The sequence below is a fragment of the Rhyacophila brunnea genome, unplaced genomic scaffold (assembly GCF_057557595.1).
Source record: "Rhyacophila brunnea isolate RB1 unplaced genomic scaffold, BYU_Rbru_1.0 scaffold_15, whole genome shotgun sequence".
Taxonomy (NCBI): domain Eukaryota; kingdom Metazoa; phylum Arthropoda; class Insecta; order Trichoptera; family Rhyacophilidae; genus Rhyacophila; species Rhyacophila brunnea.
In genome coordinates this window covers 24407100-24434915 of record NW_028232806.1, presented here as the reverse complement: position 1 = coordinate 24434915, position 27816 = coordinate 24407100, and the positions used below count along the sequence as shown (strand labels likewise).

At 34.4% G+C, this 27816-nt stretch overlaps 1 protein-coding gene across 2 annotated transcripts; it reads left to right on the top strand.

Annotated features, from left to right (window-relative positions):
• The first annotated feature begins 6765 nt into the window (after nucleotides 1–6765).
• Nadk2 (NAD kinase 2, mitochondrial) lies at nucleotides 6766–24856 on the top strand. 2 transcript variants are annotated; one of them, XM_085943142.1, is made up of 12 exons: nucleotides 6766–6868; nucleotides 6955–7078; nucleotides 9278–9413; nucleotides 15489–15653; nucleotides 15923–16024; nucleotides 16280–16388; nucleotides 18255–18370; nucleotides 19632–19809; nucleotides 21079–21215; nucleotides 22094–22242; nucleotides 22335–22460; nucleotides 23255–24856. In XM_085943142.1, exons 2-12 carry the CDS (start codon nucleotides 7039–7041, stop codon nucleotides 23362–23364), a joined length of 1368 nt encoding a protein of 455 aa, XP_085799268.1. In that variant the 5' UTR covers nucleotides 6766–6868; nucleotides 6955–7038; the 3' UTR covers nucleotides 23365–24856. The 2 variants fall into 2 exon arrangements, with proteins under 2 accessions (XP_085799268.1, XP_085799267.1); XM_085943141.1 differs by having other exon boundaries at nucleotides 6766–7078.
• The last annotated feature ends 2960 nt before the right edge of the window (nucleotides 24857–27816 follow it).

Sequence of the window (27816 nt, the reverse complement as noted above, 5' to 3'; positions counted from 1 at the left end):
GAGGGAAAATACCCTCAGATTAAGTTAAATAAACAATGATTTATAGCGTTTTCATACACACTATTAATAAGTTGGCCATACAATTTAATATAATTCCGAGAGTCATAAATGCTAAACAGGTCGGAACATATTATTATCATTATGCTATTTTTTCATAACGGACAATTCGTCACACTTATCTGCCAGTCATTAAGTTAATGGTCCCGCGAACCCACAGCCGATCTTAATCGGGCGCATCACGGGAGCCTACGTTTAGATATGAAGCATTAGTATTTTTTATGACTGGGAATGTCTCAACAGCGGTGACGTCTTTAAGTTTAAGGCCCGTTTCAGACGGGACACCGGTGTCGCGCTCGTATATAATAAGGAGGCCTTAGTACTCGAATAAAAGGGCCTTTGTATTATGTTTATGAACGCCCCGAGCTAATGAGGCAAAGCGTGTCCGGTACACTTTTCCGTCGGCCGCTACATTCTCAAGCCGCCTATACACATGTTTTTATGACCGCAGCCAGTTGTATGTTCTAATTTATATCGCGAAATTATGCGTTGACTCATTAGCTCTGAGCGTTCATAAACACAATACAATGGCCCCTTTATTCGAATACCAAGGCCTCCTTATAATATACGAGCGCGACACCGGTGTCCCGTCTGAAACGGGGGTAATAGTGCACTTGGGAGAGTGGAGCACGTAGAGTCAAAATAAAAAAAATGTAATACAAAACTGACGAACAATATAAGTTAAGGCCTACCTAGGTGCCCACCATCACCCGTCATGTATGTACAGCCGTGCACGGCCGCCTTCCATCACGTTATAAACGTGTTTGAAAGAAGTGATTTTAAGTGCTTATTCCATCCCGAAATAGTATACTAAAAGTTACCTTGTTTAGGGTCCCGCAATACGCTCGATTAAGGCCGAGTGTGGTGCGGTGCGGGCTTCGATGGAGGGCGCTTAACTTCAATGTTTCCAATCGATCTATACTCCGGGGTTGCAAACAACCACCCTCTTTTTACATTCCGTCGCAGATAGAAAACACTTCAAATTCAAATTATGTATTTTACATAATATTCTTAGTAAGCATGACAAATTATAAATTCAAGACGTCCACATAATAAAATAAACATGATAGTAGATAGGTATATTATTTTAGTCCAACGAAGAACGAAAAATAACGAACATTTTTCTTGCATAATCCTTAAATTGGTGGAATCTGTCTGAATAATTGACTGAATTTGTCTAAATTTGTCTAAATTGTAATTGGCATTGTAAAATTTTGAGATTTCTTCACGACGATGCAATTCTCTTAAATCAGCGTCACACTGCAGATCAATAATCTCAAGTTGTAGCTCTTTCGGTACACTATCAATATCTATTGAAAATGGATCGCATACTATTGCTAAACTTGTCTCAATTTTAGCCAAAAGTCACCAAATCTTTGTAAAAAATCGTCATTCAGAGCTTTAATAATTTTACCATATTCTTCAAATTTATATTCTGGTATATTCAGCAACTTCAAAGCTGGAAAGTAGTCCACGTTTTTATTCAATATTTGTCGAAGGAATAACTTGAGTTTTAATTGAAATCCATTCAAACTTTTTACCATATCATGGGCATATATTTTTTTTCCTTGCAACGCGGAGTTAAAAGTATTTAAATGTGTCACGATGTTCAACGTAGAAAATAGTGGTTACATAGTGTGAGACGAGATGCAAGGAAGACGTAGTGAGACAATACATTTACGAAACAACAAATTCTTAAAATTTTAATCTATTGTCAATATTATTTAAAAAATTATAAATACCCGCAAAAAAATACCCGGCGGGTAGTTTGCCCCGCCCTGTAATATATCAATATCCGAAACTAATTGATTGAACACAGTTATTGGCGTCCCAATTGACATTACCAATAGAAGGTTAGTCCTGCACATTGCCTTGGGAGAACAAACAACTGCTGCTCTTAATTTTTAACATAATTATCAGGGACACACAGAGGTACTACAAAAAATGGGAGATTTCACATTTACACAGGCCCGGTCCTAGCAAGTGCGAGACCCAATTGAAGCATGACGCGAGGACCCTGAGTAGGCATATTAGTTATCCATCAAAGAGTGGCAGGAGTTAAAGACATGTAAATAGTTTACTTTACCTATATTATAACAATGTATTTACCGGACATTTTAATCCCAGGTTCGAGTCCTGGGTCTGGCTAGATTGTTTTTTAATTCGTGTATGCGTCAGAGTATGGACCCAGTGATGTCCCGTGGGGGTAGGCAGATTGAGCGTCGCTTGGGGGCGGCAGTTACTCGAAGGGCGGCAAATCGAGGAGAATAATTAGGTATATTTAGAAATAGCTCGACGCTCACGGTGGCCGCTCGGCTTAAGCGTTGGACTATAACGCCGTGGGTCCCAGGTTCGAACCCTGGGTCTGGCAAGTACACATATTGTTTTTCAATTTGTGTGTGTCAGGGTATGGACCTAATAGGTTGAGCAAGTGGCTGACATCCATTTCTCGTAAAAACCAAAATCTGTCAGTACAAACCTCTACTCTGTGGAGGCCCATATGATCCTATTAGGATCGGACATGGTCAAAAGAAAAAAAAATAGCTACCTAAACTTAGTAATATTGGAAATATCGTTCTATTAAAAAATCAGCTCATTGTTTCAAAAAAAATGTATTAATTAACATTTTTTGTCGGGTTCGCGATGTCTAGCTTACTTTCGTTGTACTTGGGCGTCACTTCTTGATGACCAGCAATTACTCGTGCAGATTTGCGAATTATAGGTAGTACCTACATACTTACCTAATTTAAAATTTATCCAAATATATTTACCAGTCTCTCGTGAGTTTTGGAAGTTGTTAGGTTTATTTTAAAATGTATTTGAAACCGTGGACTCGCAGTATTGTCTATTGACGCAAAGATGGCATTTAAATTAGATTTAGTAATGTATCCATACAACACATTTCTTAAATATTTTAGTCACGAAAGGATGATAAAAAATACTATAAGTATAAAAAATGGGGCTGCATTTTGGCGCTGCCTAGGGGCGGCATTTTGTTTAGGGACGTTACTGTATGGACCTAATAGGTTGAGTAAGTGACTGACATCCATTTCTCGTTAAAACAAAATCTGTTAATACAAACATTCACTCTGTGGAGGCCCATATCGTCGCCCCAAAAGCAAAAGGGCACTTGTGCATAAATTGAGTTTTGAGAAAAACGCATTTTAAGTTTGTTTTTGGAGTGAAAAAAAATCGTGGAGAGGTTATTACTTAATATTTTGAAATGAAATTTCGAACACATGTGACCTAATTACTCAAGATTGAAATGCATTTTTTTTTTATAATTTGTCAATTTTTGATCTTTAAGAGGTTTTAAGTCACATGTTACCTTTTTCCTATATGCATTTATGAATAGCTTTATCTTCATCTTTTGATTTGCGAGCGTCCACTTTACGCTTATTGTGATCTTCCAAAATATTTATTTGGGCCTCTTTGTCCGCTGCCAACATGTTTTTAAATTTTTCACAAATTTCACAAGTGCCCTTTTTCTGCAACGAAATTTTTTTTTTTGTAAGTACAAAGGCCCTTGATAGACTATATGACGATCGGACACATATATGCCAAGAGCGTTTTAGTGTCTATGATCAAATCTATGCCATTCCGACATATTATACCTACATACATATTATTGTATTACTCACTTTTAAATAATTACACTTGTTTCCTTTTTTTTATATTATTTTTGTAAACATTGCACATAGTTATTAAAATCGTGTAGGTACATGTTATCTTTTTCCGTTCTTTACCGTTACATTAAATGATGTTACATCAGTTTAGAAATACACAAGTAACCTTTATTTTCTTTGCTCAATTGTGAATTCATGGGGTTTGCTACACATAATGTAGAGAAAAAAATTACGAAGAAAACTGCATTCATAACTTAAACCCGTTAAAATTGCACATGTGCCCTTTTGCTCTTGGGGCGACGATATGATCTTATTAGGATCGGACATGCTCGAAAAAATATTAATAATATAACAAAACTACTTAGGTACTTACCTATCTACTAATCAAGTTGATATTTTTCTTCCGTTTATCGGCAATATTCAAAATTTAAGCTTTGGGGTTTTTCAACAATTATTAATAAAATTAGCAAAACACTACCCATTTTCATATGCCAAACACTGTTTTGTAGGTAGTGCATTTTATTCTGCTAAAGAACTTATTTTGATTGTGTTTTGTTTTTCAATGTGTGGTTTTAACAATATTAAATACACGAATAATTAAAATCACGGTGTGGTTTTTTTATGAATGCTCTATGATTCTGCTTAATATAATATAATAAATACTGACTTTAAGATTTAAATGATAATATATAATAAATACTGGCTTTGGTAGAAATGTACAGATTTTTATAAAAGTAGGTAGGTATATAAAAAAACATTGCGAAAACCAAAGCTGTTGAAAAAACGTTCTTATACCTATAGGATGGATCGTAAATGTAGGAAAATGGAGCAAAAAAGTACTTTTGGTGTACTGATTACGTTAAATACTAATTATTATTTTCACGATTTTCCCAACAGTGCCGTATGTACCTACCTCAGACTCAGACATTAAAAAATCGCTTAATTTGTCAAATAAGCCTGACTGTAGAGTCAGTACTTAGTTTTCTTAATATTCTTTCAGGTTGAATGGTTTATTCCGATCTTTTTAGTAATATACCTAGTGAGTTACAACCTATACCTTTTCAAACAGTATGAAAAATGTATTTCTACCAAAGAGATTGGTTTCAATCTCTTTGATTTCTACCTACATGAAAGAGGCCGACTTTACAATGAATTTTTACCGGTTAGTTTTAATCCCAGTTTAAAAAAATGTAGAAAATATTATGACGTACTAGGTACAATAATATTATTTGCAATGTTGATAATTCATTACCTATCAAAAAGATCCGGTCTCTTTGTTACCTACCTATTTATGTAGGTAAGTACCTATTTCAAAGTTTATCCTATCCCAATGAAGTAATATTAATAATAAATTAATATTACTATAATATGCTATATATGTAAGTAAAATGCATTTTACGGGCGAGGGCACTTACATAAATACAATATCAAAGAGTGCCCATCTTTTTGTAAAATATAAATAGCTAAATTTTAACAAAAAAAAACATAAAGTTAAAATGTTTTCCCTAAAATTGGTTATGACGAAGTATACATAGCATAATACTTATTTTATCTATTGGCAATACTTCGTCTGATTTTCAGTGGCTTCCAAAGTGTGCGTATTAAACTGAACGAAACCGAATAAGGAAATTATATGCCTTAAGTATCTCATATCATCATCATAAGTATCTAGGTAAGTTAATAAATTTAATAATAAACATCTTCAAAGGCTCAGCCACAGAAAAAGCTAAAACAGTAGGAGTTACATTACCTTTTGGGTGTGGTTGTAATAAGGTACGGTCCTCGTATGTGGAGATATATGGGATAAACTTAGACACAAGAAAGAATACGCTATTTTTAATAGAAAGTCTTTACGTCTCTATTATAATATTGTGCATTAAACATTAAAGTGTTTCATGCAAACGCAACGCGCATTCAATATTGATAATATTAGACGATATTCGTAGGGGTTTATATGTCGCGGGTCGCGGGCGGCGGGGGTTTATATATGGCGACTAGCGTTTGCATTTCTATCTAATTAATTTGTGCTGTGATCAAGGCTAGTGCTAAGTCGATCCAACCGTCTGTTGAGCGCAACGGGAGCCCATCGGACAATCCGATCTGCTCATCCACTAAGGCCAATGTTGTCTTCCTCCAATTAGATTGTTCAGCATTTTTTATTAGCTTTTATTACGTATTACAATGTTTATGTTGCTTCTGCGTGCTCCTCTTTCCAATTGGCACTCTCAAACTTAAAGTCATGTAAATTCAGTCAAAGCACACTTGAGTGCATGGCGATCTTAATATTGGTTATTTGGTACTGAGACATTTCCAGTCATAAAAAATACTGATGCTTTTCACCATACGTATTACACGCCCGATTATGACCGGGTGTGGTAAGATGGGGTCATTAACTTCAATGCTATGTGCTTCGCCCACACACGACCCGTGACTTAATGTGTCGAAACCTATATTCAGCATCAATTATTTAAATTGATGGGAGCATGGGTGTGTTCTCAATAACGATGCCCGATTCAATAAAAATATAAAAAGATTGTCGACTTATACTACGTATTTTTAGTTTTTACAAAACTCTACGGTTTTTTAATGATATAATATGTATAAAGATTTTCAAACTAAGAATAATAAAATAAACTCCTACACATTCAATAAAACTTATACTTGATTCAATGATTAAAATTGTCATAAAACATTATATTGTAATAATCAGATCGATATTAAATTTTGTTTTATTTATACTTTATATGATTGTACCTACACTTTATTTTGTATTGACAGTGAATGCACCAAGTTGTGGGATATAGGTACTGGGTGGCCGACCAAATCTTTCAGTCTAGTTTCATTGTTGTCATTGTTGTCAATATAACTTCTAACTAGTTACCTACCTACCTACTTGTATCAGAATGTTTGAAAAAAGGAATATTTTATTAATTTCTTTAAAATTATCCTGTATTTAGTCACCTAAACCTAAATTCAACCAAATCCAACACATTTTACTAATTTACTTCCAAAAAAAGTTTGGGCAGCGCTGATTTATTGTAATTTTTGACGTTCGCATTTCAGCCGGCTCGCGACATCATTTATTACGGAAATAAGCTTAAACGAAGGAGGTTATGTTCACTCTGTTTTACTTATAGCCGGTTCTAATTTGTGCTAAATACGGCTTGATCTGCCGACATTCAATTGTTTGTGTTTGTGACACATTTTTAAGTGAAAAATCATTTTTTTGGTTGTCATTTTCAGTGATTCTTTTTTTGAACGTTCTTGACAGGTCGTGCGTGCTGAGTGCCGTGCTAGTGCTTTTTCATATATTTTCTGTTCTACGTTTCTCTCTACTGTTGAAAGACAAAGGACTATGAAGAAATTGAGTAATTTTCTGAGGCATGCTCGTTATGGTAAGCAGTCACCAATCATTAGACATTATCGATTGTTGATTTCACATCGAGATTTCGTTAATAAAATTGAAGTGTAAACATTCAGTGACAGCCGACTCTCAGTTAAGTCTGTCTGCCTCACATACTTTTTTGGTACCTACCTAAATGAATAATCCAAATTTAAAATTCTTCTAACTATAGTTTAATTTCAATAAACAATCTTTGACTACCTACTTATACTCATAATAAAGAAAAGTCACAGTAATGATCTTTGTCGATCGCAAAACAGTGCACCGACTCGACATTCTTTCGTCAATAAAAATATTGGTGAAACGTTTACGGTGTGATTTGCATTTAAAGAATCCTTTACACCAGCCTCCCTCCATACTCTATTATAGAGTCAATTAGAGGTCTCGTAAATAACCAAAATTTGAGGTTCTTTGGGTTCTTTTTTTCACGAAAACAATGTCATCTCAGCGATGCATTTATTTCTCCCGGTATTTCTCATCGTACGTAACTACACTGGTGAAGAGCCTCTACATCGTATTTTCAATTATTTTCATAAAAATACCTAGGTATCTAGTAGATATATCGTTTACTGTATCATTTTGTGGTTATTGTTATATTTTGTGACCTAACTAAAAATCTAACATAACTAGGTACTGACCATAATCCTGAAAAAAGTTGTGTTGGATTTGGTTCATTTTTAAATTGACAAACTAATGGTGAGCAAGCATTCTCAGTGTAAAATATATTTAAAACCCTTATAGAAATCAGTACAAGTCGGTTATGGTGAGCCAGCGGCAAACACATTTTGAAAATAGCCGATATACTGGATTATGTGTTAGGTTAGGTTAGGTTAGATTTTCATTAATGAAATTCATGAATTTTGCCAAAATTAGCCAGACAATTAGCGCGGTTCCCGCCTGGCTTCCCCATAAGTAACCGACTTGTACCGAAAATTCATATAGGTACTTAGATAAGTTAAAAACTTTAAACAATGAACCAAATATTGAAGTTAAAGTAAAGTTGACCCTCAAGGAAGTTACTGATGTTTAAATATTATAATTTTTTTTATTATTATAGTAGTTAGTTAACTATGATAGTGTACCTATATTATTAAGGAATATACTTTTATAAAATATATATTTTTTTGTATACTTTCTTTATCCAGATTTCTTTTTGATCATCAGTTTCGTATGACTATAAATATATGAAAAGGACACTAATAATTGCTTAGTAAGAAAATGCGAATTGTTCATTAAATTCTGTAAAAACAGTTTATTCTGGAAGTAAAATAGATGTTTCATAATTTTTTCAATTATCCGGATTAATCGTTTTCTGGAATATCTTATAAATATCATCACCAAGCAGTCCGAATAATCGAGGTTCCACTGTAGTTTTACAAGTTTGATTTCAATAGCACTCAGAGTGTCCAATACTAAAAAAACATAAATGGTGAGACATTTCAGTATGATATGTAAGTTGCCGACCCCTGCATTTGGGCGTAAATATCTCACTGTACGTTTGAGGTATCAATATATTGTAATGTTGTTGTACAAACATTAATGCATGTTTTTATTTATACAAATATAATTTCTGAAGTACGTAGACAGTTCATTCCGGAATTTTGGCATGTTTCCAAAATTCTGACGTATTTTTGCGTTTAGTGACGCTATGTTTAATCTCTTTTTTTCACGTTATATCTACAACGTTAACGATATGCTTGTACAAGTACTTCTATTTATTTTAAAAACAAGGAAGTGTTTTCCAAATTAATATTCTTTGAAATACTAAATTTAAACATCAAAATAATGTTTACAATGAATCAAATTTTATCATTAAGTACAATCTTTTAAAAATAATACCACTTAAGTATGTATAATAAGCTGGACATAAATATTATCTTATAATAATTATTATTTACACAAATTCATTGAATTCAAATAAATAAGACTCGCATGGCGTGCAATCATAAAAAAAATAGTATTGAGTAAATATACATAGGTACTTATAATAATTAATATTTATAATGATTCATAATATTACACATGATAATATCAATAACGATTCAACCTAAATTTTGAATTCTGATATCAGGCATTATGACATTATCCATCTCAGAGACGTTGTCGAAGACTACCTGGCGGAGGGACGTAGCGATGGGTAAAAGAATAGTACAACTCGTGATTTTTGTTTATATTATGTATGTTTTTTTAGGTGTACCAAATTGCGGGGCTAGTGCCTGTACGAATTCTGCATGCCGCTGGAGTAGCAGTGATGCGCAAGAACATGCCGAGTTACCTCTCAAAAAATGCCTTTTGGTCTCTAAAGTTACAAGATACGAGTTCGAACAGTAAGTTTTTGACACTAGAAAATTCATTGTAACTCACATAATACTTATTAATACTTTTCACGCACAAAGGACGATTTACGTTACACCGTGTTGGTATCGGGCCTTGCGTCAGACAGAGCATGTCATGTACATTTTGAATGAAGTAATTTACCGGCTTGTGGTTTATAAACACATTATTGGGTATAACTGTACCTCGTTATCAAGAAGTTTTGACTTACATCTATAGGGATTCATATGAATGTTTTATATTATAACACTGTGGTGATTCCAAAAGGTTTTTAGTCTGTTGTAATTGGGAGTCATAAAAACATACACTCTACTGTGCAAATGATGTTATTACTGTTATCTTTAATATTCACAAATAATGAAAAAAATATATAATATACAGGTAACCCCCATTTATCGCAGGGCATACGTTCTGGACATGGTCACGATAAGCGAAATTTCGCGATCAACGGGGGATTCCCTTGTTTGGCTTCTCTACGTTTACATACGGGGTCGCGATGAAGTTACAGTTTTCTTGAAAATATCATACATAAAGAAATGTGTTTTCCGGTAATATAAAATGAAACCCCCAAAACGTTCAAACAACACCGTATGTCCATCCCTAATTGGTTAAACTAAAAGATCAACCACCAATCTTATCTAAACTGTTCCTTGGGTACTGCAGATGTATCTATAAATAGAAACGCATATGTGCGTTTGCACCTTATTGTTAATTTTAATGATTGCCTTGCATTTAAGTACTTACTTAAATGTTAACCTTTTAAGTATTTAAACTTTTTGAATTTTTAATTTTAAGAATTTTAATTGAATTTTGAATATTTCAGATGTAAATTGTTGGAAATAAAAATTTAAAACCGGATATTAAATGTACTAAAATTAAACGAGACTTCGAGACTACATGAAAATAGTGGGAAAACGTGAATTCCAATCGCGTAAAATCTGGTTTCCACTGTATAAATCGACACCTTCTACGTAAAAGGCCATAACTGCATTTTTGGCTATTTTGACTTGATTGCCTTTTATTAAATAATTTTAAAGATAATACAACAATGATAATCGAAAAAAAAAACAAAAATTCAATAAACTAAAAAATTACAATTTCAGCATTAAAAATTAACGTTGTGGTGTCATTAAAATTTATTAAAATCGTACTACTGAAAAGTACCATTATGCGGTTCCGTCCTTATACGTAGGAGGTTTCGAAATATACTTATAGTGCTGGGGGCTGACAGGGTTCTAGCCTGGGGACCCGGGCTTTGTGGGGCCCAGCGAGGAATTTGCTTTAATAGTAAAAAAAGTCGCCTGCGGCACTATTTTCCATCAATTATATTATTATTTAAAATTATGTGGTTGTACGATACACTTACCGCGTACACCATTTGGAAAACGCTACTGTAGAGCGTCATACTGCCTTTATCCTTAGCGATAGGTAGGGAGATCCGTCAAGGATCCTAGCCTGGGTGCCCGTTTCACGATGTGGGGCCCATGATTTCGAGCGATATATTCCTGTTAAGGATAAACTATTCATTTCAAATATTGTGATTGCATTGTGTTTTTCTTCTAAGCATAATATATTATTTATGTGAAAACTCCAACAAGCACATACGGTACAATCTATATGACCTAAGACCTCTTAAAGCAGAGATATTTGCAAATGAGATAAAACTAAACATAAAACCAGACAACTCGAATAGTAATAATATGTTTTGCAAAATTTTCGGGTCACTGCAAAAATGGTTTTCCCAGCACAGAGGATGACAGATACTATATATCTTATTAAGATAATTTTATGGATAAAAACATGTGTACGTACAGTCAGTGGCGGCCGGTGACAAGAATATGAGGGAGTGCAAAAAAGACTCACCTATTTATGCAAGAAGTCCATCCTCCGATCCTTGGATTTTGAAAACACGTCAATAACACGAATATTAAAGTCTGGTATTGACGATATCAATTGTTTTTCTATACTAAGCATCGCAAGAGCATTTAGCCTGCCTTGAGACATGGTATTTCTCAAAAATGACTTAACCCTCTTTAAAGTTGAGAAACAACGCTCACTTTCCACTGAAGTCATCGGAATTGTACAAATTATTTTTAATAGGGTAACACTTTCACTAAATACTTCCAGTAAATTATTATTAGTGAAAAGTTGAAGTATCGACAATGCTCCATCAGTAACGTAGAAATCTTCTCTACTGTATAAGACTATTAGTTCATTTTTAAGTTTAAATTTGTCAATAATGTCGTATAATGTGGTTACCGTATTAAAATCTGTAGTTGGAAAATTTGTATGATAATCCCGGAACTTTTCACTAAAAAACAATTTGGCTATTACTAAATGACCTTTATATTCGAAACGATCTTTCGCTTGGTTCACTATAATGTCGCATACTTCATTGCATATTACAGAATGAGGTAAATCATTGGGACGACGTTTTTTCGATGGTTGAATTTGTGACATATGATTATTTTGACGAATACATTGTATAGCACGCGTAAAGTGTTCAATGTCCATATTTATCTCCAACACGTCCTTTGACCTCGATTGAAGTTGTTTAAAAAGTATATCACAGTTTGGCATAATTTTGGCAAAGAAATCTAACCAATAGTTAAAATTGTCTTCGTTTAAATACCGTAACAACATTCCAGCTTGATTAATGGTATCTTTTGGTATGCACTCTTTTAACTGATCGCGATAAGTATGCACAACAGTAACTGTTCTTATATTGAAATTCCACCTCGTTGTTGGTGCTGCTGGTATTTTTCTATGAACTATTTCTTTCAAGATATCAGTTCGCTTCGCAGACCTCGAAAAAAAAATTGGAAACGCTCGTAAATTAGCAAAAAAGTTTCGGACTATGGTGTTAGCTGAAACACTTCTTTCCATTATCAAATTCAATTGGTGTGCATAACAATGTATGAAGTGTGCGTGTGGATACGAAGCTTTTATCAAAGCCTGTACACCACCTAATCGGCCACTCATCACGGATGCGCCGTCATAACTCTGGCCAATTAGTTGTGCTTGTTTAATGTCGAGAACTTCTAGTTCTTTCAAAATTTCAGATGCAATACCTGCCGCAGTGTGGTTTTTCGGCGTCATAAATTTCCAGAATCGTTCATGTATCTGTCCGCGTAGTTCATACCTTATGACCAAAACAAGTTGTTCTGTAGTAGATATGTCCGTTGTTTCATCTGCTTGTATAGCTACAAACTTGCTTTGTGATATTTCATTTTTAATTTCGTTACGGCACACCTCTAGAATCGAATCTAAAATGTCATTTTGAATCGTTTTTGACGTACCCTTAAAAACACTATTGCTCTCCAAATGCTGTTTCATGGCTATGTCAATTTCCGAGACAAAGTCAATAAGCCCTCGGTAAACACCTGGATTATTTGAATCTGCAGATTCATCATGTCCTCTAAGAGCTAATTCAAATGCACCACAGAACTTCACACAGTCAATCAATCTGGATAAAATATAACGATTTTTGTCAACACGTTCGTTAAATTGTTTCACAGATAAACGGTACCCTGCATCCAATTGTGAACGTATATCTATTTCTCCCAAGACTGCAAGTTGCATTTCATTTAAAATATGTTTTTCTGAACCACTGTGTTTTTTGATTTTTACTGACAGGTGGACCAAGTCTTGAATCCCATGGACCGTCCAGTTAACATCTCCGCCGAACAACAGACACGGAAAACAAAATAGGGTATTAAGAATATTACATCCGCAAAGCCATTGTGTTTTTGAGTACATTTGCACATTAAATTTCCGATTAACAATCTTCGATTTCACTGTACACTTTTGAATTAAATTTATACATGGCAAAGGACGGCCTGCCACTTTAATATCAATTCGTTTGGAAAAATCGTGACGATTGTCCTTAATATATGCAACTGAATACACGGTACTCATTGTAAATACTATTAAATCTATATTATAAACCCAACTGTCGAACGATCAACCCATAGACTATATCAACCAAACTAACAGTCGTGAATATGATTATATTTTTGACACAATATGCATCGACATGAAGTTCGTCATTTCATTATAATAATTAGGCTTCCAACTGTACCTCGACGCGTCGCCTGAGTTATATGTAGGAATATTCATATTGGTTTGTGAGGTTTGTGTATAAAGTCCAAATGACTAGCTTATGTGTGTGTGCTTTCGGCCGGTGCACTGTACTTGAAATGAAAAGAATATGAAAAACATCGTTTCCAACGAAGACTCATGTAGTCTTATAGAACTTTGGTGATTTTGATTCTACAAGCTTCATTTCTTTTGTCGCTGTGGTTGTCCGCTATAAATGTATGCGTGAAAAATGTGCGTAAATTCAAGGAACACTTCGAATAATGCTCCTGCATCGATGGAATTATTACGTGTGTATTAGTCGCGTCTCATCGACATTGTTTTTTCGACATTTGTGTGTATGGGTGGCTGAGGCGAAGTGTTGAAACGCTTGCGTCACCATTGTTCGAAAACGCGCGGAATTTAAAATGAGTGATTTCGCATAAGTTTTCGATATCGCATTTTTCTGAATACATGGGGGTTTTATATTACCTATATATTTTTATTTAATCTATGACGGGAGTGCACTGCACACTTTGCTCCTTTACTAGAGCCGTCCCTGCGTACAGTCATCCCAAATAATGTATTCATTTTGTCGCATCTGATCAGCTTTATTAATTTACTACTACTGAGACATTTTTTCATCCTACTTCTTTAAAAAAATATACAATGTAGCTATGAACTTATTGCATGTATAGCAGGAAATAAATAATCTTGTAAGTAGTATACATCGGTGGCGAGGGGTGGAGGTAGGCTGTTAAAATTTGACATAATAGTGCACGCTAAACTTTGTCAGTCATACTTATTTGATTTCTTTGAATTAAGAATACAATTTGCACATGGTGCTGGTTAGTTTTTAAAATTCAATTAAACCCTGCCTAAAACAAACCAAAATAGTGCACACTTTTTCAGTCATATTTATTTGTTTTTGTCGAATTAAGAATACATATTACAGATGGTGTTGGTTAGTTTTTTAAAATTCATTAAGCCCTGCCTAACCAAATTGCAATCGATAAAATATATTCTTCTATCTATAAAATATCTAAAATTATGCTATTAAACCATGCAAAATTAATATTTTTTGACTATTTACTACTATGGCTTGGATTAGGCAGAGTTTAATTGAATTTTAAAAACTAACAAACTCTATCTACCCATTATAGTCTTAGTAATTTAGTTCAATGAAAACAAATACGTTTGACTGACAAATTTTAGTGTGAAACATTTATGTCGGATCTTAACAGCCTACCTCCACCCTTCGCCACTGGTGTATGTCTTTTCTTTATTGGGTCTACGATCAGATGGTGATCTTGGTCACATCCTAAAAAGATTTTTATTAGGATAAATGGATGTTGGTCACTTCTCCAACCTATTAAGTTGTGGATCCATGTAGATTTTCTATACGCAGAATTCAAACCTGCCACCTGCGACTTCATACGTGGATACTTTACCCGCTTGTTCATTGCGGATACATATATCGCATCCTCGCAACTTAACCGCCACATGTCCAAATTTACGTGTTTTGAGTTAATTACTACGTTACATTTTGTATCGTTCATAGTATATGTACCGAAAATTTCATATCTCTTAAGTCATCAAATTCAAGTCAAAACTTCATTCAATATCTAAACATATTTCAAAAACACAGTACAAAAATGTGATAGGTAAAAACTTCAAAGCTGATTTTCTGTTTGACGTTTTTTGGATTGTGGCAGTTTAGTCGCGATGGTGCTATATAGTTGTCTGTTAACTGTTCACACAACCCATTAGCTTCACGCCCCGTATCTAAACACACATAATAATCTAACAAGCATTATTTGAATTTTTACCCGGTACACAATGGACTAGGAGCAGAGTGTGCTGACCTTTGTTTTACGGTGATTCTTCTTGGCGTCTTGAAGGATTCTGTTAATGCTAGTGAGAACATCCTTTCCAATCCTGCCAAAAATATTCGATAACAATGTGTGTTGTAAAAAAAACATAATTTTCAGAAACCGACACAGAGGCTGCAGTCCTACACAGCTGGAGGCTTTGATAAGACGCCGAGGATCCGACTACGAAGCGCTTCTTCACTATCACCGACAGCAGAGAGACTTCGAACGAGGAGTTCTCAAAGCTCTAGCAGACCTAGGCGCCGAAGCTAAACTAGTCAATAGGTAACAAATTCAAAAATAATCGTAGACTCGTATTGTAAAAACAGCATACACATTCATATTAAGTTAAACAAACAGATATACTATGACATAGTTTGCTAGAGAATTTAGGCCAATTTTAACAATAACTGAAGCAAAAAAAGCAGAGCAAGATCACCCTAGATGGAAGGAGATCGTTCATTGCCTGTAATTTTTCTGATTACCATTTTCACTAATGAGGCAAAGGATATCCATTGTGATCACTTTTGACATAATATTGTTTTCTTTTCTAGATTAACATACAGTCCATCGTTGATAAACTGGTGTGACGTGATAATTCCGTGCGGTGGAGATGGAACATTCCTTATGGCAGCATCCAGGATCAGAGACAGTAGGTTAGGATACTTTGTCTAATGCTTACTTCTCTCCTTACCCTTCCTATGACGTACTTCAAATATATGCAACACATTAACGAAGCTGTCTTCGATTTTATTTTGTTAAGAAAGTCTATGAGACAATCAACTTTGTTGCTTTCCTTCGCTTCACTATGCACATAACCTCAGGTTTCATAATGATACATGTATTAATAGTATTTATTGTACAGTGACAATTAGTAAAAGTAATATAATATCTCAGTTTTTTTATTCCAGTAAACCAGTTATCGGTTTCAATAGTGACCCGAGTAGAAGCGAAGGCCGACTGTGCTTGCCCAAATGGTGCTCTCGAGACGTCAAGGGGGCACTGGATGCCATAAAAGAGGTAACATAACCTATTGTAATCAAAATATATTAAAAATTCACAGCAGTAAACTTTTGAAATAACTAGTAATATGCCAAAATTATAACAATATAATGGTTAGTAAATTTATTCTCTATCTTCTATTTTGTAAACCTCTGTACTGGAAATGAGAGCGTGAAGATCGTGAGAAGCTTCACTATAAAACAGTGGCGTAAAGTGACTTTTTGAAAGAGGTAGACTATGAGGATCCGAAAAAATAGTGCACAACTGTCAGTCATACTTACGTAAAAATTAAGAAAAGAATAAAAATAATATGATATTACTACTTACTAACGAATAGTCATTATAGTCAACTGTTGACATTGACAACAACTATTATAGATAAGACTAGCTTCAATAATTTCAAATTTAATTTCTGAAATAATTACGGAGGAGACTGATGAAATTATTAATAACATAAAACTTTAGGTATATTAATCACTTGATTATCCAAAAAAACCACATACGAATTAAAATTTATTTAACTTCTGCAAAAAAAAATTATAAGAGACAAAAAATCTTTTTAAATTATGTTCGTAGGTATGATTTAATGGCGTTGAAATAGTATTTAATTTGTTCAAAGGCTTAAAATACCAAAACTTTTCATGCTATATAATTTGCTGATCTACTTCCATAACTTCCACTAGATGGCACATAATATTTAATGCAAAAATATAATCGAAGTATGCCAAAGTATTGGTGTACCGTTGTGACAACCACTGGCGGCCTTAGGCCCGAAAACGTGTCAGGTCAATTTTTAATATATTCTTTTAATTTGCCTTTTCGTTGTATACTTAAAAGACGTATTGCAAATTGGCTTTTTATACATTATAGAAGAAGTGCTAGAAATTGTTATAAGTAGGTACTTACCCTTAAAAAAAATGTCCATTTTTCACATTACCAATCCATCGTTAACTGAAATTGCACGCAACATGTTATAATTTTTTGTAAATTAGGTGAAAAACCAAACTTTGTGTGTCTATTTAGGTATATACCTAATAACTGTACTTAATACTATTTACATGAGATTAAAACAATCAAACACTCCGCGTACAAGTACGCGCGTTAGAAGTTATACTTCTTTGGCATAACAAAACAAAAATAAAACTTTTGATAAACTAGATTCTTTGACTAGCTCTTAATTATCTTGTTAAATTAGTCACTCAAGAAAAAGGACCGCAAAAGGACGCCGTTGGTTTATTTCTATACACTTTAACTTATATTACTAAATTATATAATGGTTTCTCGTTGTTTTTATTTTTCAAATACCAACTGTCACTCTGACGTTTAATAGTTTGTTTACGTAAGGAATTGCAAATGGCCGTCAATAATAAATTCGCTGCCTAGGCAACGGAACAATTCTAAAATATAATATACTGTATAATCGTCACGATTACAGTATTATACTGTGGAGTAAAGGTAGTGCGGTCGGCTGATAACCGAACAATCGAGTGCGTTTTTCGTGTGAAAAAATAAATTATGTTTTACATGTCACACGCCGAAAATACACTCTGATCTGAAAATGCGCCAAAATAAGTATAACTTCAAAAAATGATATGCTTTGTGTTAGTCTCACATCCACTTTTAACAAAGAGGATTGGAATTTGAACCTCAGTATATGTAGTTGATTGACAATTTGTATTGATAATGAGTGATAACAATGTTCTTTAACAAATTCTCCACAGCAAGGTGCAATGAGTGACCTCTGTAATTGATACGGGATAAACCCAGATAAATTTTGGTTATTAATACAAACAATCCATACTTAGTTGTATATTGTAGTTGTAGTTGTATATGTATTATTCATTGACAAAATATTTTAGTAAACACAATATTTCTGTGGATCAGGGCAGGTTTAGTTGGCTGCACCGCAGTCGCATAAGGACCACTATTGCGAGCGATGAGCGGCTGAAGGAAACCAATCCAATATCCCCCGTTGACCTTCATAAGCCCATATTACCAAGGTACAAATTATTTTTATTCAAGACTGAACGTAGGTACACACCATTTTTGGAATGCAAGGCATTTCATTAAAATACACATCTTGGAAAAATCTTAGAATAGGAAAATTGGACAAAGTGGAATTTCACATCAATTATTTGGACTTATCCAGACACCCTCTATAATAAAATTCAGTAAATATTGTTTTTTTGTTTTATTAATCATGTCAGATCCTAAGAAGATCATATGGACCTCTACAGAGTGGAGGTTGGATTAACAGATTTTTGTTTTTATGAGAAATGGATGTTAGCCACTTCGGCCACTTGCTCAACCTAATATGTCCATACTCTTGGTATAATCACATTGAAAAACAACATGTTATTTTTTCTTGCCAGATTTGGTATTCGAACTCGAGACCCATGACATTATTGACTGACACATTATCCACTCGGCTATCGTGGGCGTTTAATGATTATTACTTTAGTTCAATATAAAAACAATTGTTATCTGTTATCATAGCCAGTAGTTATCATAGTTATAGAGCCGTTTTAATTTTATTTAAAATTGCCGCGGTTTTACCAAGACACACTCCTTGTGGCGAAAACAAATAACATAGTCTTTGATTTCTGACATTGTTTGAGATATCTGAAAAAAGGTCAGTTGATCGCCATCCGCCATCCAATCACAAACAAACTTTTGTCATTGCTTTGGCCAACGTGTCGATCGCAGTATGGATTTTGGTCAATCGCTCCATAGGAATGGGAATTTAGTCATAAAAATATGTATATATTCTGTTGTACCTAATATAATATGATTTCATTGAGATTTTGAAAGAGAGACGCTAACGATTTTTATTTCCTTAACTGGCCAATTTTCTTAAGCCAGCGTGACCTCATTGTATCACTCACGGCCTGCTGCAGGAGTGAGAGAAGGAAAAGGTATGAAGCCCATACTTTAAAATGAGGCGTAGTTCCTCTTACCATCACACAGCAGACTCTTTGCACAGTATGAGAATAGTGTGACGGTAAGTGCAATGCATGCCCAAAAGAAAACCAAAACTTATCATTTTTACAACCAATGAGAAATTGAAATACAATACGTTTATTCAAGTTGAAGAATGACAATTGCAGAGTACGGTACATCACAGCCTATTTGAAGCGACATGCCTGCCTTAGCACAGAGATGCTTTGCCCAGTCAGATGTCCAATCCTTGACGAGGAAGCCTCTCGAGTGGCTGGGTGTCAATAATTACTGCTCTAGTATGCATACTTACTAACTTTTTAGGTACAATGTTCCATCACCGCAAGACTCCTTGGTCAGCCCCGGCGCTACGCCAAACTCATACGGAACAGAATTGGAGTCAGATTTTGAGCGGTGGCGAGGAGTGAAGGAGGAGAGTCTCGACAGAAACAACCAGCCCGGCATCATGCGAAGAGTCTTACCGTTTTTGGCTCTCAATGAGGTATTTAGACACTGTTCTCCATACAATTACTTCTTCATGTTTCATTACTGTATTAGGTATACCTATCAGCAATCCATAATTTCAAAATGAAACACGCGTGTCTAATTTTTGTTTTTATTATCTTTTCTTCTTCTTCGACCATGTCCGATCCCAATAGGATCATATGGGTCTCCACAGAGTGGAGGTTTCTATTAACAGATTTTGTTTTTACGAGAAATGGATGTCAGCCACTTGCTCAACCTATTAGGTCCATACTCTGACTCATGCACAAATTGAAAAACAATATGTGTACTTGTCAGACCCAGGATTTGAACCTGGCACCCACGACGCGGTTAGCCGACGCTTAAGCCATTATCCACAACCTTTTGCGATTGCTTCTGTAAATGTAAACAACCATAAAAAAATTTGATATTGCCAGCACTATTGCCAGAAAAAATGGTGAAACTAATGCCCGACACCATGTCCAGCAATACTGTTGCTGGGCAATGTATGACCCAACATCAGTGCCGGGCAAGTAAGGCTGATGTATTATGTGTATACATATTGTGACTTGAGATAAACCAACAACGGCCGACAATGAAGTTTCTGCAGCATAATATACCGTTCTAAATAATCACATAAACAAATCAAGAAATAAAAAAATAATGTGGATCCGGCTTCCCATGGTACAGTCTTCCCGGTCAAGCTCCTTTATTTTTTTGGGTTGTTTTTTGCATAAGGTCTCGCATTATTATGTTGCAGAATGAAGTACCTTCTGCTGACTTGCCTCAATACCATTCCGATCTTGCAGAGGTGTGTTTACACTGTCATGAGCCAAGTGACATCGAGTGTGGAAGTTATTTCTTATACGTTTACTCTTAACCAACTTTGACATTTATTGACATGGAACTCTTGGAAGCTAAATTATACACGGGAAAAGAATAAAAGAACAATGTTGTGTATTAATATATTATTCATTCACTTGTATGACAGCAGGGTGTACACAATAGCATAGACATATCCACAGAAACAAAACTAAATTCACCAACACAAAATCACATTCTCAAGAAACAGTAATCAGTTGAGACGCGCCAGTAGAGCCTCAATTCATGCCAGCACATTTACATTATCTTGGTGGATGGCAGAAAGTCTTCAGGAAAGAAATTCTTTCATACGTATTAGATTTCTTCAAACTTACACAAAGGAGAGGGATGTCAATGTAATCGCCATTTATTCATACTATACGCATTTTATATGTAATGATTTTGTATTATGTTACGTACTTACCAGGTTTTCATTGGAGAGAATGTATCAGCACGAGTAAGCCACCTTCAAGTGAACATTGACAAGTCCGCAAGACCCACTAGAACAAAATCATCAGGACTCTGCGTCTCCACCGGAACTGGATCTACCTCATGGCATTTAAGGTTAGGCTCGTTTTCTGATTTTTATCAACATAGTCATATTAATTACTACTTATCTACTTAAGAGTATTTGTCTTATGTTTTTTTACCTTTTTTCTGCCATTCATGATGTGTCCATTTGGATATAGTTCTCAACAATCTTTTTGAAAAAAATATGACGCCTGGTGGGACTGAACTCGAATCAACATTCACTGGATTCGTGCCAATGTGCTTTACCAATTGAGCTACCTGCGTTCTACTTAACTACAAAGAAATTAACTAGTATTCATACATCTGAATCGCCTTACATATTGCGTTAATTTTGGCAATCGGCTTTTGTGGTTTGAATCCAGGTACCAATAATCGTTACTTACCTTGACAAGTAGCTGACGTAAGCTCAATTTACAAGGAAAGGAAATTTGGAGAAAACCTCTAAGGTGCCAATGTGCTCAATGATAAAGCATATTGGCGCAAATCCAATGGATGTGAGTTCGAATCCAGTCCAGTCCCGCTATATATGATAAACTATATCTTTTCAATAAAGAATGTTACAAATCTTGTGAATTACTCATTGAATAAAAATATTATTTAGTTAATATAGAATATTCAATCACATATTTAACGTTGAGATCTATTTATTCAATTTGGTCACCAAGTGCTCTTGTATTAGTTCAATCCTAAATACCTCAATTGTTTGAGTTAATGTCCTAGACTAGAGAGCTTTAGAATAGCTAAGGTTTGTTTTCTTAAAATATTTATTTCAAGTTAGGTTATATTGCCCTCGTGCATCTCCAATATCAATTTTTCGATTGCGAAATTATATTTTAAAGTAATTGAAAATACTTCATGTCTGTATTACCCTTTCCCATAATTTAAATTCATTATGTTTGTTCTATCGGCAGTATCAATCGTTTGAGAAGTCAGTCAGTGTTGGAACTTTTGGAGCTACAGTGGCAGGGTGTCGGCAAAGAGCAGGCGCAACCGAAGCCTGACGAACACTACGCCACGCTGCTCGCCGATCAGTACAATCACACCCTCACTTTTCCACCAGGTTAATGTCGCTCTCTTATTACAAACAAAAGTCATGTAAATAACGTACGAGTAATGCGTAACACAATAATTTCTGTTTGTTATTTTTTCTAGATGATCCACGGTTAACTTATTCAATCCGTGAACTGATATCAGGAGAAGTGTCGGCAAATTTGAAAGGACTTAAAGCCAGAGGATTTGCAAAAACTTTACATGTAAAGAGTAGATGTGTAGACGCAGGTAAGATAGTATTGACTGCATATAAGGTTATGATCAGGGCTTTTTTTTTTAACAAACAAAGGTGCCGTAACTCACTTCTTGCCAAACTTCTTACCTACTAAAGAAAATAATATTCAAATATCATTTAAAGCAACTTTTACTAAGCCACGAAGTGCATAAAAAATTAAACAAACAAACAAATACAAATAAACAACTAAAGCTGTAAAAATATAAAATTGTATAAACATCATATACTTGAATAAAAGTATATAGTGATTTCCATGGCCCCCACATCCTGAAGCGGGCCCCCAGTCCAGGATCTTTGGAGGGCACCCTTCCTATCACTAAGGTTAAAGGCAGTGTGACGGCTCTATAGTATCGTTTTTCAAATGGTTTTCGAGGTAAAATTAAGGGTATTCAGTGTATCAACAAACAACCAAAAAATGCAATTACTCAACCACATATTTTTTTCATCTGGCTAATCGTCTCGATTCCTTTTCTTAGTGTTAGAGTTTATGGCCGAATATCTTCCACTGAGTAACCACTGATTAATGTATTTTGAAGGATCGAAAAGTGTCAAAGGTGGTCTGATGAGTTTGACGAACAAAAGTGCCGAAACTGTGTCGGTCTTCAACGAAGCTTTTGCTTTTGAAACATTAAAAATACCATGAAAAAATGTGCCGGAACGCCGTTCCCACCGCGTTACATGACAAAAAAAGCCCTGGTTATGATCTATCCACACAAGATCGAGAGAAACGGGTTACAAATGACAACTGTAAAAATCTTAAATCTGTTTATATTATTGTCTTTTTCAGGTCTTGTAATTGACGGAGGAATGTCTTTTCCATTCAACGATGGCACGGAAGCAACGCTTGAAGTGCATCCCGACGATGCTCTCAGAACCATCACTGTTAACGATAACTAATGAAATATAATAAATTTAGTCACTTTGTTACAACGAACTTCATCCTGAGTTAATCTGTGGATAAAAGAAATGGGATCACCAATGAATTCAACGAGAGGATTGAGTCAATGAAATGATGCTTCTAAGGCCTGATGCCTGAGGCCTACCTTCCAGAAGAACCAAAAAAAGTGACTTAGAAAGTAACCTTTTTTTGTAAGACGTTCACCAGATGGACCTGTAGGCGGCTGTCGTATCCTTGGAAGACTCAGCAGGAAGACACAAAAATGATACAGGAAACTAAAACCCACCATAAGTTGCTCTTTTAGCAAGGATTGGTTTAGTTTATATATATGGGATGTAAGATGTATTGAAATACAGGCTTTAACTTTATGATTAATCTCCTAAAATTTATATTATTTAAGATATAAGAAATGTGAAAGCTAGTAAAGCGCTATGTCAGGGTCCATTGAGCCGAATGGGAGTATTTGTTTAAGTTGCCATATAAAGAATGTTTGTCCAAATGAAATATGAAATTTCCTTGACTCGCCACACTCACTCTTATGATAATTATTATTCAAGTCACCACACAGGAATTACAATAAAATTTGACCTCATTATGTAGAACCCGCATTCTAAAACCAAAAGTTATGAATACTTGACAATAATTGCTAGTAAAAAAAAAAGATGTGTGATCCCATAAGAGTGGTTGAGTTATCCATCACATACACACATTATTTTATTCTCTATTATACACTAATTACCTGAGAAATGGCTGATTTTCGAATTCTATCCATTTCGACCTTGATCGTCATCAAATGTGCAGTGTTGGCAGCAAAATATAATGATCTACACTGGAATATAAAAAAATAAGTCAGCATTTTGTTACACCAATCAATGAATTTTCAATTAATGGTATGACTTTTGTTTATGTTTAACAGGTTCGCTGCCACCCTATATAATATAGAATTGACCCCTTGTGCCAATCCACGAAAATGTAAAATATAGGTCAAGGTGGATGAAACCAAGTGATGACTATATTCATAATATTTTTTATCAATCGATAACATGTAAATACGTTAGTAAAATGTCACCGCTCGGAGAAAGGCAGCACTGCTACTTGAACTGTATTTGTTATAAATAAGTTATGTTATAACAAGTCATAAATTATAAAAATTTTCACAGTACCTACACATTGAAAACATTCAAGTGGGTTTGGTGAATGTCAGCCCTTGTAAAATGCTCCAAAATGTTATGTTATGCAGTTTTGTTTTATGGTTTATTTACGACCTGAGATAATGAAATTTATTGGTTCCCTAATTGCTTTTATGGGATTTGGTGCTCACCATGTTATGAAAATTATCAAATTTCAAAGCAATCCACTTGAGTAACACTAATATGAAGACCAATTAATATTTTCCTTGAACAGTGGTGTGCTTGACTAAAAAACTTTTTATCTTTATAAAACACAGTGCCGAAAAATATCTATAAAAAATAAAAAATCAAATTATGATGCAAAATAAAAACCAACTAGCGAAAAATATCGGTAACGTATTCAACTACGATGCCAGCTAAGAAATAAACCACTCGATGGTAGTGCCTGTGAAAGAATGATATTTTCGTGATTACTATACAGGCGGCACCGAATATGAGTGGCCACGCGGCTCCGATCTGCGCCGGTGGCAGCAACCCTGTTAAATATTATTATTTATTTTAAATCAATTATTGTATAATCTAGTGCGAAATCCATCCATTTTTATAAAATGGCTAGTTATATAATGAACTTTTACGCTGGCGCTACGGATAATTCAGTTTCGTGGCCGACCGCACAACTGTCCCAGGAATCTCTTTCCAGTCGGTCCACTCAGCTTCTCTTTGCGTCTCTCTTGACATCTCTTGACTCCCAATACTATTGGGTTTAAATTGTTTGAAGAGCTCAGTGTACGTACGGATGTGCCACCTTCAGGTTTAATAAAAATATATAGTCTGTATTTTTGTATTATTGTTTTGTTATTATTGACTTGTCAAATTGTGTTTACTTTATTATTTATTGTGTAAATTTAATTGGAAATTGAATGGATTAAAAAAATCTTATATAACTGATATTAATAGTTTATAGAAATGAGACTTGGCTACAGTGAAGCTGTGTAAAAATTAATGTTTATTTATATACAGTACACTATCAGTAATCTGCCGCTCGATTATTCGACAACTACATCTTTCTCTACTTATACTTTTTTCCCTGGCTAGGATTCTCTTGCTCTAGGATTGCATCACAATGATTATGTCATGCTCCAATGCAACCGGGACACGCCAAATGAAGCTTTTGGTCATAGGAAAAGTCAGGAATCCTAAGCCCTTCAAGAATATCTGCCTCACTGGTTGTGTCAAGTGATTTACTGTTTAATATTTAGTTAACGGCCCACATGCTCAGCGTAGGTCAAAATGGAGCTTTTATGGTATATTCAGAGCATAACCCTGGACATTCCTTAAACGTTTTAGATAATCTAGTTATATAATTTTGAAGCCTTATTATCCTTTATATTTATTTTAAACATTTGATGACTGCATAAAGTATTTTTATTACATAAAATAGTATTCTTTTAAACATCTCGCTCTAATGTTTTAGAATATAGTCATATTTATGTGTGTGTTTGGTGTTAAAATTTTTTAGATTTATTAATTTTTAAACGCATTTACAAAACCATTAGTAAAATTAATGTTAACATTATATAGTGACATATTTACGATAAAAAATTATATTTAATAATCTTTGTGATCCCAAATTTGACAAGAATTAGGCATTTTATTATTCAAAAAATTGGCATGATTAACACATTTGAAGATAATTCTAAAGCTACTGCTATGTCTTTGACCATTCAAATGATTGCTTTATAATAATTATTGACCTAAGAATAAGGTAGTATTTTTTTGAAATACGCCATTTCTATTGGCATTTCTCAGTGGTTAAGCTACAACATCCGTATGTTGTAGCTTAACCACTGAGAAATGTCCGTAGCCATAAATTGACAAACGATAAATGAAGTAGGGAGTAAGATCATGGTAACGCGCGTGTTTGAACATGTACCGTTTTTAAAAAAATATTTTTTTTTCCGGTTAGGTAATGAAATGTTTAAAATAAATATAAAGGATAATAAGGCTTTAAAATTATATAAATAGATTATCTACAACGTTTAAGGAATGTCCAGGATCATGCTTTGAAAATAGCATAAAAACTCCATTTTGACCTACGAGGCGCACGTACCCCCTTAATAAACTTAGTTTATAAATATGTATAATTTAGTAAACTTGATTTTGATTATAAATAAAACCGTAATTTGCTAGTACAGATTTCTCAAAAAAACTATTTTTACGAAATACCTGTTTTAATTTTTACCATATTTTGTATGTATGCACTATAATCCGCCGCTTTCACTAATTGGACACTTGTCTAGTTTTTGGGGTGGCAGATTACTGAGAGAGTACTGTATTGTATAATTATGATAGGGATAATAGGTATTGCATAAGAGGCATGTGCAATTGGTTTATATTTAAATTAAATACCTTAGAATAATAATTAAATTATGTAGGTATATAAAGCTTAAGGCCTACATTATTATTTCTGTTTGCATAATATTATATATGTACAGTCGAACTTGGTTATTACGAGGAAGATGGGACCGACTAAATTTTCTCATTATTGGCATTACTCGTTATACCGCTATATAACATTTTCGCGCCACATTCTATTGTACGACAACATCTTGGCTACGTGAAGGAAGTCGCTGTTGTCGACTAAATGGGAGGAGCTTGTTAGTTTATAATGGAAGTGCGGTTAAAAATGGGAGGCGCATGTTAGTTCACAGTTTTAACACGTAGCCAAGAAGATGTTGTCATAGAGTATTTCAGCATAGAACATAAAAAATCTGAAAACCATCGTAAAAATCCCCGAAACAAGCATGGCATTCTTTAACTACAAAGGAAGTTGTTTATTGTAATTAACGCTGGTAGGTACCTACTCACTTCAGCTTAGATTTTTTACATGAAATTTCAATCATATGCGTGTATACTTTTTCAATGTTGTTGGCGTAAACACCAATTAGGTACACACACTTAACTAGTGTCATAAACGTAATCCTATCCCGGCGGCATCGGTCTACGTTCGGATTTTATTGCTTAGGCTCGAAAATGTTTATTAACGATCGACACATTAACAGTTTTAAGAAAAATTTTGATGATATTTTTCCTCGGTTTAAGTAGCTCGTTATAAAAGTGAATAAATGTATGGAGAAAATCATAAACTAAAATGTCAACGAATGTTTCCTCATTACATCCGAGTTCTCACTATGTCCGTGATCGTAATAGCCGAGTTTGACTGTATTAATTAAAATATAATTCACTGAATTTGAATTAAGAGGCTTCTTGAGTTATCATCGCATTGTAATTGTCCATTATGTACACGATTTAAATATTTTC

What these genes read in the sequence shown, in the direction of transcription:
- Nadk2 (XM_085943142.1), top strand. Translation starts at nt 7,039, where the DNA reads ATGAAGAAATTGAGTAATTTTCTGAGGCATGCTCGTTATG. An exon ending in ACAAGATACGAGTTCGAACA is followed by an intron (nt 9,414 to 15,488) that starts GTAAGTTTTTGA and finishes CATAATTTTCAG; the next exon opens with AAACCGACACAGAGGCTGCA. An exon ending in GAGTAGATGTGTAGACGCAG is followed by an intron (nt 22,461 to 23,254) that starts GTAAGATAGTAT and finishes TGTCTTTTTCAG; the next exon opens with GTCTTGTAATTGACGGAGGA.